General features: G+C 43.5%; 1 protein-coding gene across 1 annotated transcript in view; it reads left to right on the forward strand.

Moving 5' to 3' along the window:
- The window catches only part of eno4 (enolase family member 4), a 32,589-nt gene extending 14,567 nt beyond the window's left edge, over positions 1–18,022 (forward strand). Inside the window, exons 5-13 of the mRNA XM_022765137.1 lie at positions 4,433–4,602; positions 4,683–4,811; positions 5,055–5,117; positions 5,723–5,887; positions 6,056–6,181; positions 7,046–7,220; positions 10,549–10,610; positions 16,377–16,494; positions 17,011–18,022. Coding sequence (XP_022620858.1) covers positions 4,433–4,602; positions 4,683–4,811; positions 5,055–5,117; positions 5,723–5,887; positions 6,056–6,181; positions 7,046–7,220; positions 10,549–10,610; positions 16,377–16,494; positions 17,011–17,102 — 1,100 coding nt within the window. The 3' untranslated portion in view covers positions 17,103–18,022. The remainder of the gene's footprint in view (positions 1–4,432; positions 4,603–4,682; positions 4,812–5,054; positions 5,118–5,722; positions 5,888–6,055; positions 6,182–7,045; positions 7,221–10,548; positions 10,611–16,376; positions 16,495–17,010) is intronic.
- The last annotated feature ends 3,561 nt before the right edge of the window (positions 18,023–21,583 follow it).

Here is a 21,583-nt window from a genome sequence, read left to right on the forward strand (position 1 = left end):
GCCCTGTGGTCCCTTTTCTTCACCCGCTTCAATTTCTCCCTCTTCTACTGTCCTGGGTCCCACAACGTCAAGCCTGATGCCTTGTCACACCAGTTCCAAGGAGAAACAGACTCTTCCTTGGGGCCCGACCCGATCCTCCCTGCTCCCTGTGTTGTCGCCACCCTTACCTGTGAAATCGAGGAGAGGGTGAGGTCTGCCACCAAGGGTCAGCCTGGACCCAGCGCTTGCCCCCCGCACTGCCTGTTTGTTTCTCCAGCCCTGAGGTCCGAGGTGCTTCAGTTGGTCGCCTCCAAGCTCACCTGTCATCCTGGGATCCGGAGAACATGGGACGTCCTCCGCCAACGGTTCTGGTGGGCCACCCTGGAGGAGGACACACGGGAATTTGTGAATGCTTGCCCTGTCTGCAATCAGCACAAGCCCTCGCATCAGGCTCCATATGGTCTTCTACAGCCCCTGCCGGTGCCGCATCGTCCATGGTCCCACATCTCTCGTCACTGGTTTGCCCCCATCAGATGGCAACACAGTTATCCTCACGGTGGCGGACAGGTTCAGCAAGATGGCCCACTTTGTGCCCCTGGCCAAACTGCCATAGGCCAAGGAACCGGCCCAGCTGGTCCTGCTCCACGTCTTCCGCCTGCATGGTCTCCCTGTCGATGTGGTGTCCGACCGGGGCCCCCAGTTCTCCTCGAGTTTTGCTGTCTGATGGGAGCCACTGCCAGTCTCTCCACTGGGTTCCATCCCCAGTCTAACGGGCAGACTGAGCGGAAGAATCAGGAGATGGAGACGGCCCTTCGCTGCATGGTCTCCTGGAATCCGTCTTCCTGTTCGCAGCAGCTCCTGTGGGTGGAGTACGCCCATAACTCCCTCACCAGCTCTGCCACAGGCCTCTCGCCATTCCAAGGTGCCTACGGCTACCAGCCACCGCTCTTCCCAGCCTTGGACAAGGAGGTTTCCTGTCCGTCGGTCCAAGCCTTCGTCCACCGCTGTCGCCGAATCTGGGTCCAGGCACACACTGCCCTCCAGTGCTCCGTGAGTTGCTACACTGCTTTGGCCAACCAGCGACACTCTCCTGCTCCGGTCTACCAGGTTGGCCAGAAGGTGTGGCTCTCCACCCGGGACCTACCCCTCCGGGTGGAATCCAAGAAGCTGGCTCCCAGGTTCATCGGCCCATTCCCCATCCTGAGGGTTATCAGTTAGACGGCGGTGAGACTGAGGCTCCCGCGCACCATGCGCGTCAATCCCACCTTCCATGTTTCCAGAGTGAAGCCGGTCAGAGAGAGTCCGTTGGTGCCCACTATTCCACCTCCGATTTCCACCAGTGTCACCCTGACCAGCCTAGTGGACATCAGCTCCCCCCAGGAACCTTCGCCGGAGAGTCCTCCCTGCTCTTCCACCCATCACTCCCAATGAGGAGGAGCCGTCATCAGACAGTGGGGGATCCCTCCACCAGACCCCCTCCACCCACCTGGCTGAGGAGATGGACTGGACCAGCTCCCAGGAGTTTTAGGCAGCGCCAGCCCCAGCCTTCGGGTCCAAGAACTTTCCCCTGTGTGTGTGAGCTCAGTCACCTTGCTCCGGACCCCCGGCTCTCCATCCCCGGACCACATCCTCGGCTCCTCATACCCACCTGTGTGTTCTCTCTGCTGGTATATCAATAAAGGTCATTTCCAACTATCCATCTGTTTGGTTGTGCTGTAAGTGGGTCCTATCACACCCCGTTACACTCTTTGGAAAGTCGCTTGCTGTGAAAATTAATGGGTAGCTAATGAGCAGTTGAACAATTATTAATTATCTTACAGTAAAACTGTGGCCAGTGGCAATGTAAGCAGTCGTGCTCCTTTGTGTCCCTGATACTTACACTTACACTACTACTGAATATGTACCTGGGGAAGTTAATGGGAGTTCTCACACTGCATCTTGGTTGATGTTTACATTCTTCCCTCCGCTAACCCAGCAACCCATCAAGATTGTGAGGTGATGGTCTGATAATACATGTGCTACACTGCAAAACTTCTTTCACTGCACAGACTGGGATGTTTGCCAAATGGTGAGGATGTAGATGGACTGACAGACTGTTTGTCCGAGTATGTCAACTTCTTTGTGGACTCTGATTGACTGTCAGTGAATATCGGAAGGAGGAAGGAAGCCCATGGTAGGAAGCTGGAGCAGAGGCTGTAGCAGAATCACACCAGGGAGGTCTGGACACGTATGAGATAGATAGGCACACCTGGCAAACGTGGAGTCTACTCAGTTTCTGTACAGAAAAAGGCCTGTTCCAGTGGTGCCAGCGACTACAGACCCATAACATTGACCTCACACATGAAAGACTGGTCCTTGAGTCTCTCCAGCTATTGATGAACCCTTCTGTGGACCCCGTCAAGTTCATGTACCAACTGGATGTCAGGGTGGATGAAGCCATCATGTACCTGCTCCCCCGTGCCTATGCCCACCTGGACAGGCAAGCAGGCTTAAGCACCTGTGGCTCAACATCAGCAAAAAACAGAAGTTCCCCCCCTCTACACAGTGTTGTGGTTGGCCAGAGACTTAGACTGATGAGTGCTCCACTGAACGCCACAGGAGCGCCTTATTCCCTAAGGCCATCCAGATATATGACTCCTCCTCTTTCATCTCCTTCAGTACACTGCTGTTAAATTTTAAATGTTAAATTACTGTTAATCGGATGTATCCACGTTTGAAATTTGGCCACACTGTGATTCTACCTCACACATTAGTTTTTACTTTTTGTGTGTTTGCATTTGTACATTTTTCTATTCACTGACTGTAACATCAATAAAGTTCTTTCTGATTCTGATTCTTATATTATTTTTATTCTTGAAGCCAATTTCTAAACCAATTGATTTTAAAAGTATTGTTAAGTGCCTCATAATCTAAGACTTCAAGGCCCCCACTATCTTTGGTATTACATAAAATCTCTTTCTTTAGATAGTGACATTTATTTCTCCAGATAAAATTCACTGTGAATTAAAGAGAAAGAGAGAAGCATATACAGAGGGAGAGCCCTTCATGTCCCATCCTGTTTTGGTTTCACCAATAACTGGGTCAACTGGGTTTGTACATATACTTTCATCTTTACAATAATCCTACTGGAATCCCCAAAATCCCCAAGAAACTGTATCTTACCTTGATATAATGTATATAAGACAAATTACAAGATTTGATTTCTTGACATTAATCTGCCAACTAGATCCAGCAGAGAAAGGAATCAATGCAAATCCAAAGCAATCAATCAAACTGTATTGCCTTGAAAATGTCATTTTTGTTTCTCAAGAACAATGAGGTGTCATCTACCAGGTGACAAATTTTAAATTCTCTATACAGCTGAAATCTCTTGAAAACTGATCACTTTGATGTGTAGCCTTTACTTGAGACTTACAAAAGTATGAACGGAGAAACTGTCCTTGTTTCAAACCTTGTTGAAGCTGAAATAGTTGTGTGGTTTTGAGCATCCATGCTCTTCATCAGTTTTTTTCCCCAATCCTATTTTCAATGTTTTGGCAACAATTGAAGCAAATATTTCAAAGGCATTGTTTATTAAGTAATGGGTCTCCAATTATCTATAGGTAGCTTGTCTTTAGATGATGTATTTTTATAGGCTGACCCAGAAGTTAGCATCACGCTGGTTTGACAAAAAGCCAATGGGGTTTTTCCATTGGTAGACAGCAGCAGCATGCACTGCTCCAAAATAGTCAATACAGCAATGTATCAGGTGCATGGTTGTTGCAATCTAAGCAGATCAAACAGAATGCCAGCACTCACGGATAAATAGTCTTCTTGTATGGGGGCAAAGAACAAGCGTGTTTCAGCCAGAAGCCATCATCAGCCAGATTTTTCCATTTGCTTTGGAATATTGCAGAAAATAAGAAAAGTTTATGATATTACACATGCAAGTAAGATGACCAAGACCAGAAACATGACACTAAAGTGGACACAGACTCACCAACACTGAACAGATGAAGACCTGGTCTGATGGATCTGGATTTGTGCTGAGGCAGCAGATGGTAGAGTCAGAGTCTGAATCCATGGACCAACCTGCCTTATGTCAACAGTCCAGGCTGGTGGTGGGGAATGTGATGGTGTGGAAAATGTGTTCTTCCTAATACCAATCAATCATGGTCTGGATGTCACAGTCCATCTGAGTATTGTTGCTCACCATGTTCATCCTTCATGGCCCCAGTTCACCATCTTCTAATGGCTCCTTCCAGCAGGATAATGCTCCATGTCACAAACTGGTTTCATCAACATGACAATGAGTTCAGTGTAGATGTATTACTTATCTAAACCACACCAAGCAACACAGGCAGTGTGTTCCCAAGGGTGGCACAGTGATGGAGTGGTGATTCACTTTGCATGGTCTCCCATATCTGTGTGCAGGTGTTGTGTCTATTCCCATGTGTCATGTGTCTATTTACAGGTAAAAAGAGCAATACTTCAGAGAAACCGTTTCCTCCAGCAGAGCCACCAGAGCCAGTTCTGCCTGGGAGCTTAGCCATCGGCTCAGTGTCTGTGGCTGTTGCCAGAACTGGGGCACAGTTACAGGGCCTCCCTCTCTATGGATACATAGCAGCGCTAAAGAACGGAGAGGTTAGATCACACAACCACAAACACAAATACTACACACACTGGGAGCAACATGTAATGATGTCTTCAACACTTTTATCCAGACTCCAACACAGTTTTACATCCCTGTCTCCTTGGTGACTTTGCTGAGCTGTGGGAAGACATCTGCTGGAAAACTGAGTTTGCTGGAGGAAATCATTCTGATCCCCAAAGCAGGACAACGAGTCAAACAAGTACTCACCACTCCCACTCACATCTCTGTTGTTACATGTTCTGTCTTTGGTCCATGTCTCAGTGTGGTGGCAGTTGGTACAGACTTGTTCATTGTATAAAGTTTGTGTTTTTTGTGCAAGGTCGTAGCTTCCTTTGTTGTTGCTGTGACGTGCTATATTATTGGTGAAGCACCTCAGCTCTTCAGTGCTCAGATTTATCTATAGCATTTATAAAATGCACTGAACTGTGAACTTCTTCAACAGATCATCACAATGACCCTTGAATTACAGAAGGAGATGATGAGAATAATGAACACTTCAACAAAAGCTGGGGTGAGGGACGTTGCTATTAATTCACTTTAAGAATGGGAACTGTGTTTACACAGGCTTTATGATAGTACAGAATGTAAAAGGTGGAGGCAATATTCAAAGCTTTTTCTGTTACAGAGCTTTCCTACAAGATACACACAAAAAATTATATTTCTATGTGATTTTCATGGCTAATGTCCAAATTAACTCAGGTATGCAGGCCTGGAAATGCTTATTAAATCATTCTATATTCATTTATTATATATCAATATTTCTATCTGCCTTTTCCTTCAGGCAGCATTTGTGCTGTATACGCAGTTATCTCCTGCATTGTTCAGTGACCCCTAGCACTTACATTCATAACGCAAACAGTGCAGAGGGTGAGTGGAACACACTCATCTTCTAATAACCTTGAAATGACAACCGTTTCATTCAGACCAATGAATGAATAGTCATCTATTGTCATCCATAAGCAGCTTCAGCTAAGCTACTTTTCAAAAGACGTTCCCCAACAGGAGAGATGTAAAGAACACTGTAAGTTAATGTATTTATTACCGTTGGAAGTAGAAAAGTACAATACACAGATGTTGTTGACAAGGTGAACCATGTGTATTTGCTCCGAGGCCACTCAGGCAACTCTGCATGACAGTGGTGCGCCAGCTGTGAGCTACGAGAGACCCGAGCAGCCTCTGGATCTCATCGCTGAAGCCTGCATTAACCTTGGACTGGCACTGGGAACAGAGATCCATTTAGCATTAAACTGTGACGCTCATGAGCTTATGGACTTTGTAAGTTGACGAAAGGTAGTCTCTGGCTTTATGTGTACCAAGCTGTTGGGAGTCTACGCATAGGAGTTCTTGTGTAAATTAGTTCTATATGCATACAGCTGAAGAGGTCAATTCACAAGACAACAAGTAGTGAAGAGAACTGAATTAGTTTTCTTCTCCTCCTCTCAGTCTAAAGGAAAGTATGAAGTTGCAACAGGAGTTTTGAAGTCTCCGGATGAATTAGTGGACATGTACCAAACACTTGTCAGCAAATACCCAGCTGTGGTGGCTTTAATCAATCCATTAAGGAGAGAGGTGAGTTCAAAACATCATTGTTCTTTCCTCAACATTTCCAATATTGTTTGTATATTGTACATGTGTCTGTGTAGTTTCTGCTCCTGACACTTCACATTGTTCAGTAGAAAAGTAAAAGCAATTCTGGTAAATTCCTAACAGGTCAATTTAAATACAGAGACAATTTTAAAGATAAGGCAGGTGTTAATAACAGTAACTCAAACAGGAGTAAACAGTTCAGTTGTTGGGGACTATTGTCAGTGGCAGATTAATGCACATTTGGTATCAATATTGTGTGTATTTCCAGCAGCAGGACAGTGTGTGTGCTCTTGGTGATGAGGCATTTGAATTATATTATTTAAAGATTTTAGACTGATTAAAGCCATGGCTCAACATCTAAGTTATCACTCCTAACTGTGGTTAGGTATTGTATTGTTTGATATTGTATTGTTGTATTAAATTATTACAAACTCATGAGAAATATTCTGCCACCTCCGGTTAGAATGGTCAGGGTCTTTAGGGACCCGGTTGTAGTACAAGCTGAAACCAGGAGTTAACGTCGCAGTAGACTGTTGACAGGTTGTCAGGTTGCCATAGTTACAGATTCAAAACTGACTGAATGTCTAATTAGTGTTACCAACAGATCTTGTTCTACTGGACATGTGCAGCTTATATCAAACTTTAATGAATTTCTCATTGATGAAAAGGGTCCATGTAGAACCATGGAAATCCCAGTGGTGTTTTTCGGTGGTAGTATTTTTTTGTAGTAGTATTTTTACTGTTTATATGTGTTTGTGAGGTTGACTGCATGTTAGATATGTGTGTTGTGTGCATATGTATGATATGCCAAACGTGTATCCTTGTTCTTGTGTCTTTCTCATTAAGGACATAGTCCAGTGGGAGAAGCTGAGCAATGTTATTGGAGACTCGTGTTCACTGCTCTTTGACGTCACTTACAAGGCAAAGGCCCTGCCCCATCTGGGCGTCAGAGGTCACATCTTAAAACACACTGATGAGATGACAGTCAGTGATTTGGTCCGCATCACTTCAGAGCACCAAGGTAACAGATGCACTGAGATAGTACTAGGAAATAGTAAAATACTGTTCAATTCAACTTCCACAAAGTGGAATTCTACTTAGAAACAGAGGTCTTTGACTTTCTATTTATACCTGAAAAAAGACTTGTTGATGTACAGTGGCTTGCAAAAGTATTAATACCCTGTTGAACTTTTCCACATTTTGTATTGATTTTGTAATGTATTTTATTGGGATTTTATGTGATAAGCCAACACAAAGTGGCGCATAATTGTGAAGTGGAAGGAAAATGATACATGATTTTCAAATTTTTTTACAAATAAAAAACTGAAAAGTGTGGCATGCAAAAGTATTCAGCCCCCTTTACTCTGATACCCCTAAATAAAATCCAGTGCAACCAATTGCCTTCAGAAGTCACCTAATTAGTAAATCGAGTCCACCTGTGTGTAATCTAATCTCAGTATAAATACAGCTGTTCTGTGAAGGCCTCGAAGGTTTGTTAGAGAACATTAGTGAACAAACAGCATCATGAAGCCCAAGGAACACACCACACCAGACAGGTCAGGGATAAAGTTGTGGAGAAGTTTAAAGCAGGGTTAGGTTATGAAAAAATATCCCAGGGTTTGAACATCCCACAGAGCAATGTTCAATCCATCATCCGAAAATGGAAAGAGTATGGCACAACTGCAAACCTACCAAGACATGGCCGTCCACCTAAACTGACAGGCCGGGCAAGGAGAGCAATGATCAGAGAAGCAGCCAAGAGGCCCATGGTATCTCTGGAGGAGCTGCAGAGATCCACAGCTCAGGTGGGAGAATCTGTCCACAGGACAACTATTAGTCGTGCACTCCACAAATCAGGTCTTTATGGAAGAGTGGCAAAAAGAAAGCCATTGTTGAAACAAAGCCATAAGAAGTCCCGTTTGCAGTTTGCCACAGGCCATGTGGGGGGGACAGCAAACATGTGGAGGAAGGTGCTCTGGTCAGATGAGACCAAAATTGAAGTTTTTGGCCTAAATGCAAAACGCTATGTGTGGCGGAAAACTAACACTGCACATTACCCTGAACACACCATCCCCACCGTGAAACATAGTGGCAGCATCATGCTGTTGGGATGCTTTTTTTCAGCAGGGACAGGGAAGCTGGTCAGAGTTGATGGGAAGATGGATGGAGCCAAATACAGGGCAATCTAGGAAGAAAACCTTTTAGAGTCTGCAAAAGACTTGAGACTGGGGCGGAGGTTCACCTTCCAGCAGGACAACGACCCTAAACATACAGCCAGAGCTACAATGGAATGGTTCAGATCAAAGCATATTCATGTGTTAGAATGGACCAGTCAAAGTCCAGACCTAAATCCAATTGAGAATCTCTGGCAAGCCTTGAAAATTGCTGTTCACAGATGCTCTCCATCCAATCTGACTGAACTTCAGCTATTTTGCAAAGAAGAACGGGCAAAAATTTCAGTCTCTAGATGTGAAAGCTGGTAGAGACATACCCCATAAAACTTGCAGCTGTAATTGCAGCAAAAGGTGGTTCTACAAAGTATTGACTCAGGGGGGCTGAATATTTTTGCACGCCACACTTTTCAGTTTTTTAATTCTAAAAACATTTGAAAACCATGTATCATTTTCCTTCCACTTCACAATTATGCACCACTTTGTGTTGGCCTATCACATAAAATCCCAATAAAATACATTTACGTTTGTGGTTGTAACGTGACAAAATGTGGAAAAGTAGGGGTATGAATACATTTGCAAGCCACTGTAAACTAGAATATAATTATATACTGCATGTAAATCACATTATTGCGATGCTTCTACTGTTATACGTGTTGGAAAGGAGCCAATGACAGATGGAGCCTTGCCTTTGTTGTTTCCTATAGTATACAACCAACCAGGCAGTCAGTTCTCCATACCACTGCACTGGACCCGTCTGTTTCCCTCCACACTCCCAAACCCATTGTGCATTCACAATAATAGCACATATTTCAATTCATTACGCGTTCATGAATATTTGTTGTCTTGAGCTCAGGGGCTGGTTTCAGACAGACTTTGACTGTGGCTTAGATATAAGAAACAGTCAGACTTCAGATAGACTGAGTCTAAATTCATCTGTAGGACAAAGCCGTTTAGTTCTCGACTATCTTGGCTGACCAATGAACCACATCAAACCACTCAGCTCCATTTACCTCCAGCTGAAAATATGTTCAGTTACAAGGATGTTTTACTTTGGAAATTCAGCAAAGAGAGTAACAATAAAAAGAAAACATCTAAAAACTCTTTCCGTTCTCTTTGCTCTGTCCATTACAATGTTAGCAAACCACACATATGAGCCATGTTTTCCTGTTTTTTGTTGTTTGGTGCTACTGATCAGTGCAGGTATCTCATCTTAAGACAAAAACCTTAGACACCTTACCCACAGGCTAACTCAGGCCTAAGACCAATGTTACCATGGTAACAATCAATAACATCAGACTGATCTATGAGCAACATGAAGCCTGGAGCAGCACTACCGACCAGTCTGACATATCTTTGTGAAACCGGCTGTTATGTCTTTGCCAAAACTGATGTGGGGCCCCAGAGCAGAGACAGAACACAAAACACACCAGCAATAACCATGCAAGGGAGTTTATTGAAGCGAAGGCAATGGTGATGGTGAATGTGGAGGGGGAGTGGGTCAGAGGAATCGAGGTGGCTGGTGAAGACATGAGGCAGGACTATGGGGAACACTGGAAGCCAGAGGCAGGGGAGTAACACACTCTGGAAAAATGAGGGACAGCTGAAACCAAAAGCAAGTGCGTTGTGTGGCCTGGTGACAGCAGAGTGTGGCAGGATTAGCAGCCCACAAATCAGGAATTCTTCTGGAACACAGGAGAATGAAAGTTACCACAGACAAAATCACTGCGGATATCACAATATAACTCCGTAGTTACAAAAAGTAATCAGAGTGGCTGAGAGAGTTCTACCGCTGTGAAGAGCGGAACAATCTGGTGATGAATGGATGGATGACCAGGGTAGATGTACTGCAGGTGATGAGTGAGTGTGGTGGTGAGCTGCTGTCCAGACCACGCCTCCGCTGAGTCACCTGATGTCGGGGGAAGCACACAGACACACATGGGGGAAGAGGAGACAAACAGGAAGAAGAAAAAACACTGGGAGACACAGCGGCCCCAAGTCTGTGTTAAACTGGACCTGGGAGCAGACACTCAACCAAACTCAATGCATGAAACATGACTTCAGTAAAGCTGCCTTCCATTGGTTATGAATATCAAAATCCTACATGTTTTTCATCTGTGAATTGTTTCAATGGTGGATTATTATCAGTACTAATTGTGTAATTGTGTATGTCTGCAGGTTCAGTGTTGCTGGGTACAACATACAGTGAGCCCTGCAGTAGTGACTCTTTTTCAGATATAGTAAGTCATATTCCCTCTCTTATGTTCTGTGTGTCCAGCTTAATGTCATTTGTCTGACCAAAAAGCACTTTTTATCTTCTCACCTCTGTGTTTAAGATTCAGTCAGTTGCAATAATGACGTTTTGTGTGCTCTAAGGGTCACAAACCATCCACCCACTGTTCTCTTTGCAGGTCCAGGAACAAGTACTGAAGTGATATCATGAAAACTTTAATGATGAGTGTGAGCTTTCACCACATCAAAGCCGAGTGGCATTAAGAGTTTACTTGAATGAGCTTAAGAAGGATAAAATTATTCAATGTTTCATATTTTAGATAGATAGATAGATAGATACTTTATTTATTCCCTAGGGGTAATTCATTTGTCCATTAGCTCATTGTTAATAACAATAATAATAATAATAATAATAACAGTTTATAATAAATAAACAATAATAATTGGATTAGTCCACTCCCTTTGGCTGAGGTGTTTTATAGCCTGATGGCAGTGGGAACAAGGGATCTTCTGAACCTCTCTGTTCTGCAGCGCAGTGAGATGAGACGTATGCTGCAGCTGTAGCTGCTTCTCTGTCATGCCAGAATGTTGTGGAGATGACGGTTGGTACTGTCTAAGATGGCCTCCATCTTGCGTCTCTCCACAACAGTCCTGAGTGAGTCCAGACTGCTGCCAAGCACAGACCCAGCCTTTTTGATCAGCTTCTGCAGTTTTTTTATGTTCATGTTGGACATGCTGCCGCCCCAGCAGACTACAACATAAAAGAGTATACTGGCCACCACTGACTGATAAAACATAAGCAGCATTTCACTGCAGATGTCAAAGGACCTGAGCTTCCTGAGGAAAAAGCTGGCTCTGCCCCTTCCAGTAGATGGCATCCATGTTCACGGACCAGTCCAGTTTACTGTCCAGGCACACACCTAGGTATTTATAAGTGTGCACCATCTCAATGTCATTCCCTTTAATGTTGACTGGCTGAAGGGTGGGCCTAGACCTCCGAAAGTCCATGACCATCTCCTTTGTCTTGAAGGAGTTCAGAAGGAGGCAGTTCTTGTCGCTCCATTCACTGAAGGCCTTCGTCAGATCCCTGTACTCCTCTTCCTGCCCCTTCCTGATATGTGCTACATTAGCTGTGTCAACTGAGTATTTCTGGACGTGGCAGGACTCAGAGTTGTATTTAAAGTCAACCATATACAGGGCAAATAGGAATGAAGCCAGAGCAGTTCCCTGTGGACCCCCAGTGTGACAAATCATTTGTAGTGATGAACCTATAGTCAATTATCAACTGCAGCTCCTCTTGGCAGTGAGTTTTAGCTCATTGTTTAGCTCCTCAAGACCACAACTTTACTATTTTTACTCTCACTGCTGTTTTTCGGCTACACCAGATAGCACTTTTTAGAGAAATTGCTCTAAAAACACACTGTACACTACACCACCAGCAGACATCAGACATACACAATTAAAGACTAGCTGATGAGCATGCGTAGTGGAGCATTTAGCAGGAGTAGCTAAAGAGACAGATATTTCCCTAAGGAGCCTGGTATGGACCAAAAACAGAGAGTAAATAATGGAATTAGATTTACCAGGATCCAGAAACACAACTCCAAATGAATGATAATGTTGCTCTGCATCTGCTACATGTGGAAATAAACAACTGCCTTCTAACTATGATCAACTTTGATAATACAGTATTTCAGTGTTTTGTTCGCGTTTCTGCTGCTCTCAACTGGCCAAAAATCAGTTATTGCAAATTCAAAGTAATACAACCAAGAGAGAGCAACAATATGTACATGTGCAATATGTACAAACTTATAAATATGTACAGTAGACAGAACTTTATTAGGAACAGCACACTAACACTGGGTAGTTCCTCAGTTCTTCATGTCATGGATCCACCAGATATGTTGAAACTTTCCTCTGAGACTCTGCTCCATGATGACATGATGCATCACATAATTTCTGCAGATTTGTCAGCTGCACATTCATGCTGCCAGTCTCCTGTTCTACCACATCCCAAAGATGTTCTAATGGATCCAGGTCTGGAGACTGGGGGGTGGGGGGCCAGCACTGAAGTTCACGGGACTCACTGTCATGTTGATGAAAACAGTTTGTCACATGGAGCATTATCCTGCTGGAAGGAGCCATTAGAAGATGGTGAACTATGGCCATGATGGAATGAACATGGTCAGCAACAATACTCAGACCGTGAAATTCAGACCATGATTGATTGAAAACATTCCCCCTACCATCACACCACCACTACCAGCCTGGACAGTTGACACAAGGCAGGTTGGTCCATGGATTCAGACTCTGACTCTACCATCTGCTGCCTCAGCACAAATCGAGATCCATCAGACCAGGTCTTCATCTGTCCAGTGTTGGTGAGTCTGTGTCCACTTCAGCCTCAAGTCTCTGGTCTTGGTGACAGGAAGTGGAACCTGATGTGGTTTTCTGCTGTTGTAGTCCATCCACCTCAAGGTTGGATGTGGACGTGTTGCTCACTGTGAAGCTTTTCTGCTCATCAAAGCTGTAAAGAGTGGTTATCTGAGTGACCGTAGCCTTTCTCACTATGGTGAAAATAACTTTTACCTTGCAAAGGAGGTAGGCCCGTAACTAAGTCATGTGTGGGACAAGGGACGACTGGGGATGGGCAACAGACACAGCAGTCCAGTTGGACGATGATGTGAGGTCTTCCCCTGGGTACAGATGGAGCAAGGAGAGACATAGTCATGGGTGTCGATCTTCATTGTTGGCCACCAAAAGTGTCTCTTGAGCAGACTCAGGGTGCAGTTGATTCCAGGGTGGTAGTGAGAGCCCATTACAGAACCTGTGATTGTCAGGCACAAAGAGGCAGTTATGAGGGCAGTTACCTGGGTTACCTACCTGTTGATACAGTTGGGCCTCTTACCACCGACTCAAACTCCCAGCTCACTGCCACCACCACACAGGATGAGGGAAGGATAGTGTCTAGACAGGAAGGGGATTTTTCAGAGGTGTGATGCTGGGAGATAGCATCTGGTTTGATGTTATGGGAACCTGGGCGAAAAGTTAAGAAAAAAGCTTAAGTGGCTGAAAAACAGGGACCAGCAGGCTTGGTTGGAGTTTAGCGGTATAGCAGACTGGATCTGGACTAGGTTCTTATGATCAGGCTGCTCAGTACCCTCTAACCAGTGCTTCCATTCCTCTAACACTAGTTTTACCTCCAACAATTCTCAGTTCACGCATCACATTTTTGCTCTGCTAGTGGCAGCTTTTGGTAGAAAAAGGCACAGTGATGGAGTTTTTGGTCTGGACCTGAGTGCTGAGAGTTCAGCCCCCACTCTACAGTAAGATACATCTACTTCTACGATGAGTTGGTGAGGGGGGTCTGGATGGACCAGGATAGAGGCAGAAGTGAAGAGGCTCTTAAGCTGTGAGAAAGCGAGGTCCACCTCGATCCAAGAGAATGGGATGGAGGAAGAGACTAATCTAATGAAAGGGAAAGCCACGCTGCAGAAGTCTTTGATGAACCGATGGTAGAAGTTGGCAAAGCCCAGAAGCAGGAGCTGCCTGCAGTTTGGGGGTTTAGGCCTCACTGCCCTGATTTTCTCTGGATTGGTCTTCACCTGCCTGCCCTCAGTGATAAACATATTCATTGTCTTGGTGTTGAACATGCCCTTCTTGGCCTTCACTAGAAGTTTGTATTCTCTGGGGGTTTTGCAGAACCTGGTCGACATGGGAAATATGTTCATTCATGTTTTTGGAAAAAATTAGGATATCACATACACATCTCAAAAGCAGAGGTGATAAGCAACAGTGCTACAAAAAAAACCCAGCATTAAGAGGAGGAGGAGTGACAAATTATACCTGCTGCCAAAAACTCCATGGCATCTTTCTGGGTGAGACAGGTTGTAGAGTTAGCTTGATGGTAAGGGGTTCCTAGGCAGCAGGTTGATGTTGCAATCGTACGTGCAATGTGGGGGCAAGGATGGCCAATGGCCAAATCTTTGCTGAATGCCTCCCTAAATCATGATACATCCCTGGTAAGGTTGACAAGTCTACAAGAGACAAAGCAGACTGCAAACAATGTGAGTGACAAAATAGAGAGAGAGAGACTCTCCCAGAAGACCAGGGATGGCCAAGGACCAGAGGTGTTTTGGGAGCTTAAATTATGCTCTGTTGTTTACTGTCCTTGATTACCAGACAGCAGTAAAGTGACAGGAGCTGTGCTGTGAGTTACTTGGACCAAAAACCTCCCGCCTAGAGCATTAACAGTGAGGGGGAACGCTAGTGGTTCCAGGGGCACACCAGACTGAATGACCAAATCATGGTCAATGAAATTATCTTCAGCCCTTGAATCTTTCCTTGGAGAGGAAAGGCGAGTGCCTTATAACCAAAGGTTGCATGAATTCGTAGCCAGAACTTTGGTGGGAGTGAGGACACAGATTGACTCACCAATACCCCCACAGTGAGCCCTGCCTTTTGGCTGAACTGGACTGGAGGCAATAAAATGACCTGTTTGACCACAGAATGGATGGATGGATGGATGGATGGATAGATAGATGATGGAGACCAGTGTTCTTCTCAGGAACCCTCAATCCAGCAGAAATGTTTTTGAGCCTCAACACAACCCTGTCTCTGAGCTCTGCAGCTGTTCCTTCCTCTCCCCTCCTCATGGTTTCTGCTCTGATCTGCATCGTCAGACCTGATATAGACAGGTGTGTGTCTTCAGCTGACTTTACCACAGGTGGACTCCAGTCAAGGTGAAGAGAGATGATCCAGAGAAATGGAGGAACATGAGCTAAAAGTACCTGAATACTCAATGGGATATTTCAGTTTTTCCTTTTTTTTGTGGGGGGGGGGGCTTTTTATGCCTTTATTGATAGCACAGTAGAGAGAGACAGGAAATGGGGAGGCAGAGAGAGGGGGAATGACATGCAGTAAAGGGCCATCCGATGCGGGATTCGAACCGGGGTCGACTGCAGCGAGCACTGTAGCCTCTACATATGGGGCGCCTGCTCAACTCACTGCGCCACTCGATGCCCCTCAGTTTTTCCTTTTTAATAAATTTGTAAAACTTTCTAAAATTCTGTTTTCACTTTGTCATGATGGGGGATTGAGTGTAGATTGATGAGGGACTTATTTTACTATAAAACTGCAACATAACAAAAGTGAAAAAATTGAAGGGGTCTGAAGACTTAAATGAACTGTAGATCTATTTAGATGCCAGTGTAGGTCTTGAGGCCACACCGAAGTAGTTGATGTATTAATGGAAGAAATCTTCTGCCTCTTCTTGTCTTCCTTCTAATTGGACATTGCTGTATTCACTTGGTAATAATCATTTCTGATGGTTTTGACTTTTTAGTCATGAATTAGTATTAGGAGAATCCCTTTGACAAAAATGTCCTGAGGCAGGATTTAAACACAGGGACAGAGTCAGTGACTGAGTGTGTGGAAGAGATCTTGGCCTCCAGGCACAGCAGCACTTTGACCCCTGACCCTCATTATTCTGAGTGCATTCCTAGAGGGTTGAAAGCATATGCACACCCCAGTGTTACACAGAGTAAAGACAAAAGCACTGTCAAGAAAAAAAAAGTCCCGCCAATTAAAAGATGCTAAATTATGTTTTGACTTTACATCTCCCTTTTACCTGATAAAGATTTGATGACTATGACATTTCACCATTGTGTTGTGTCCTTTTTCTTGTTGTGATGTTATGTTGCAGCTGGGGAGCATTTATACAGATGTTTCCTCACCATCAGTTTCTGTCTCACAGTCTGCCTCTCCTCCCTCAGGCTGTGGGTCTGGGGCTGGACTATGTCAAACTGGGAGGTCTGAGTGGTGCTGAGAGGATGACTAAATACAACCGGCTGATTTCTATAGAGGAAGAACTGGCCCAACAAGGAATCCTGGGTGGGTTTTTTATGCTCCTCCCTCATCTTTTTTAGCTAGACTGAGAAAAAGGAGGCCAGACAAAGCGATAGAGAGAGAGAGGCAGTAATGCCTGAGCTTGAGAACACACATCTCTCTCTCTGTGCTGGATGTAAAAAGAAACTATGTGTGAGGAATCATACAAATGTGTATTTGTGTGTGTGAGTGGAAGAATGAAAGCCCCTACCTTGGATCTGTTAATTGGCTGCCTAATTACACACAGGAACAAATACTTTCCCATCCATCGTTTCCAAAAAGCAGGCAGAGAAAGTGGAGAGTTAACAAGATGAGTACATGTCTGTTTGTAATCCACTCCCGTCATAAAAAGTTTATTTCACATGTTTATTGCTGTTTAATGTTTGTGTTACTGTGACTGAGTGAAAGACTCAGTATGCTTCAGCTGCAGAAGCAGAAACGTGATTGCTGTCCTGTTATCTGAGTCGTTTGTGTTCCAGCTTTTGTCCATTCACTTTATTTCATTATTTTGTCTTGTCACAGTCTCCAAGGAGAAGCACCCCCCTCCACTGTTCAATGAAAACCTACAAAAGCAGTCCACTACTGCAGAGAGACATCTGTCAGACAAGGCCTGAAGGAATACAGCTCTCAGCTTCTGTTTCTGTCAGGAAAATATGACTGATTTAAATACTATGTATATATTTTATTTTCATACTTCAATTCTGCTGTTGTCACTTACTTGCAGGTCAGGATTTCACTTATAAAACCTACTGAGTTGATTATAAACATTATAAAATGCAATAAGCTAGTGTTATTGTGGTAAAAAAAAAAATCAATATGAAGCTATTGAGAGACAGGCTGAGTGGCTAAACACGACCTTCAATAAAGCAGTTTTTAAAAGCCAAACATCTCGTCACCCCTTCAGGTGTATACAAGCCATACCAGGCACTGTACACAAACACAGGTCTGCTTTCAAATCACAGTCAACCATCTCCATAAAAATATCCAAATATAGCAGCACTCATGAGCCATAACACAACACATGAGCCCTCAGCCTTCACTACAGTGGAGACAGTACAGATCCACTGGTGGAGGTCTTCATTTTATGTGATTAATGTATGTACCTTTCTTTTTTTTTTCTAAACAGACATTTTCGAACAGTTTTAAATTTGTATTATTGTCAAAACACAGAATACATTCACCCACTTGTATATTTTAAACATTTAATTAGCTTCATGTGTGTCACTTACAAAAATCAAACAAAACCTGCATCAGGTTCCCAATATCTTTTACTCATGACTCTATGTAGTAATCAGTTCTGTTTTATTTGAATAATAGCCGAGGTAAAATTGTTCACTTCAAATCACAAGAAAAAGAGTTTTTAAAAACATGCTGTGTTTACCTTTAGGGGGTCCAGACCCCACTAATCTAGATAAACCACGATACATGAAAACACACCACTGAATTTCAGATGAATGACATTAATTTTATATTCACAACTCTAAGATCAGGGCCACGCAGCATACTCATACTGTCAAACAAATAAATGAATAAATTAAATAAAATTCTTAAACCACTTTATGTACATATACAAAATATATATACTATATATTTATATATATATATATATATGTATACACACACATACATACATACACACACATATATATATATATATGTATACACACGCATACATACATACATACACACACATATATATATATATATGTTACTGATTCACTGTGTCCATTTGTTCGTTTTTGCAGCAGCAGCTTTGCTTTAATAGAAATGGATAAAAAAAGGCTGTAAGAAGCTGTGGGAGGACAAAAGCCAGAGAACACGCACACACATTTGCACACACACAGCTGTGTTAGTGTTGTCCAACAACGCTGGCCTCTTGTCTTCATACCTGGTCAGCACCCTGGCTGACCCCTCTCATGGCTCCTCAGTTTCTGGAGGAAAGGATTGTGTCAGTGTGTAAAAACAGGAGCGGAGAGGAGCTGTGCCTGGCCTGCAGCACAGAGAAAAGACTGCTTGTATAAAGTGATAAGTGGAAGAGCTTCTCAAGTGCTTTGTGTACCAGCCACATACAGCTGCATCAATGTGCCTGTCAAGTGAGTTATCCCATATTCACAGCTCTTTTCTGTTAAACAGACAACAGACAGGATCCGACTGACATGGCCCTGCTGACACCACAATGGTCCCGCTCAAGTTTAAAGGATTGAAATAAAAATTTCGACTGAACATGTTGACAGACGGTTCGTTCGAAACAACACTGAATGTAAACATGTCTCTTATTTCTTTTTAAGTCACCACAGTTCACATGTTCCTTCTATTTTTAGATTATTTCTAGGTAAAACAGCTGCTTCATGTTCTACAAATTTCATATGTACTTTAATGTCAGACAAATAAATTAAATTACAAATGTTCTCCAATTGTTTTTGATAGTATTTGGTTTCTTGATTTGCTGGCAGTTGCACTCAGTGCTGCTGTAAATGTCGGTGAGCGAAGACAACCTCTAATCAATGAAAACATGCAGACACAGACTGAGGCCGGGCGCACAGCCGCAGCTCAACGGAGGCTCCCTGGCAGGCAATTACTGTGTTTGGGAAAATAAATGAAATGACTAACAAAATAGGTCAAATTAAGTGTTTCCCAGACACACTAAAAGGACCTCCCTAATTGCTGGTCCCCAAAGGGACAAAAATACAAAAACAAAACATTATATTGTATCGGCTGATGACGAGAGAAAAGACAGAGTGTCGACAATAGGCTGTGGCAGTGAAGAAGAAACGGAGTAAAGAAAAGGACACAGCATGGTCTGTGTAATGACATGTTTTGCCTCGATTGGCGGTGTGTGTACCGTCTGTCATTCAACGTCAACGAGTCTGCAGCTGGAGCAGATGGTGGAGGAAGGCTGACCTGGTCATTGACTTTGTTTCTCCTGAGGGAAGAGACACACTCATCACTCTACTGAATCAAACACTATATTGTATGTGGGCACACAATTGAGTCATGCCAGGATGGCCTCGATGAGAAGAACCTCATTTGATATAGAGGATATGAGGAGACAAAGATCAATACAAAGGCCTTCTCCTTTTTTCTCACTTTACTCCTACTCAAGCAGGTCGGCCTGACTCTAACCTCCAACATATTATCCAAGATAATTCTCACATCTTCACGCTGCTGTTGTCAGGACAAAAAGCCAAATATGCTCTGTGCATATCTGATTAGTTCATATAATCTCCTCTCAGACCACTTCCTGTTTCTATGAGATCCACAGTTGTCACAAAATCTGAGGTTAAATAAATTTAGAATGTGATTTCCTGTGTGTGTGGATGGATCTCTGAAGAGCACTGCTGATGAATCTTGTCAGAGAAGAGACAACTACATTTCCACCATTTTCTGATGGGGGGGACTGGGAGCTGGAAATTGCACCTCAGTGCTAAACGAAGCCTAAAGCTTTAATTAACAGCAGCACACAATAAGTGACGGACACTGCCCACAGTTCACGGCTCTCATGTTTCAATCCCTCACTCAAGGAAGTGTCTGGGAAATCTAGGCAGGTGTTGAGGTAAAACAAAACGAGACGAGAGCAGCCCACCATTATAGTTAAATTACCAGCATTCACTGTGGTTTTCAAAGGGCACAGGCTGATCCCCGGCTCCACACCTGACTTACACCACCTCTGACTGAGGCTTAAAGAGACAATCCACCGTAAGTCACTGTAACATGGTTAGTGCTCAAGTGTTATTGTAATATATTTAGTGATGTCACTTTACTCATTGTATCTCATTGTATTTACATACATGAATACAACAGAATCTGATGACTGGACATGTTACTGTAAACATCAAGGTTCGTTTCATTTACTCACAATTTGACACAAAAACATGGAGAGATCCATGTCAGTGGACCAGAGTCTGGTGTAGAAGTGGCGTTACCCAGATCTTTGAGTTTCCTGAACAGAACATCAGTCATGATTCAGGAATAACACATGGATATTGTAGGAGAACATAATAAATATGTTGTCAGTGAAAAATTTATTGATTCATTCGGCATCAACATTTTGTGACTTGACAAATACGTTCAGTAGAAGTGTTGATTAAATTATAATCTTGGCTAAAATATGTTTCTCTTAAAATCTATTTATTGTTGCAAATTAGTAATTAATATGAAAATACTTTGTAGGATTCAGGTTTGTTGATTCATGAGTCCCACAGAGAAAATCCCACAACAACATCAACAATAACAACAACAACAACCCAGTAATGCTCCGGGAATGCTCCGACTGCCCCACCAAATCAAAAAAGAAAAAGGAAAAGTATTTTATTTTGTCGTTGTTGATTTGACCAATCAGTTTATTTATATCTGATTAGTTGGTCTGCATGTCTTATGTACTATTAGATGCTATGGCTTTAGTTTTAGAGAACATATGTTATAGCTTACAGTCCTAAAGAACATTCATAGAGGACCTCAGTCAAGTCCTGCACTTAGTGACCAGTCAACATCTCTTAATGCCCCCCCAAGTAAAGCAGTCTAGAACCGGGCCTGCACCAACACAGTCCAGCAGCAGCTCTGTTTTTATCTGAACTCCTGCTAACAGTGAGAAGCATCTGAAAATGTTTGTCCCAAAGCCTGACCTCTGTTCTACAGCCAAACAGGTAGTAACACTGCAGAGTGGAGGCAACAGAGAGGAGGCGGTGCCCCACATACAATGGGGGGCCTAAGAAGGTTGGGGGGTATAAGAGTGAGTGAGGGGAGCAGTGAAAACGGAATCAGCCTCAGTGCTCAGTAATTGCTCACTGGATGGCTACAAGGTTAAAACTAGTCTAGACATAAGCATTCAGCGACTTCGCTTTAGCAAATCCTCAAGGCTGCAGAACTGTTCCTGCTCCGCAAACAATACACTGGGCTCTCCTGTCACCATTAGAGAAAGAGCTGAATCAACCCTGAAAAGGTGGTGTGTGATACACACAGTTCATTTCAATGAAATGAAACTCAGTGTAAATCAATGACACGCTTGTGCTCTTGGTCCACATGCTATGTAACCTCACAACCAGGATGTCTGCTCTCATTTCTTTTCACTCAGGACCCTTCACACTGTATCACTAAC

Source organism: Seriola dumerili, unplaced genomic scaffold, assembly GCF_002260705.1.
Source record: "Seriola dumerili isolate Sdu_G_001 unplaced genomic scaffold, Sdu_1.0 BDQW01000665.1, whole genome shotgun sequence".
Taxonomy (NCBI): domain Eukaryota; kingdom Metazoa; phylum Chordata; class Actinopteri; order Carangiformes; family Carangidae; genus Seriola; species Seriola dumerili.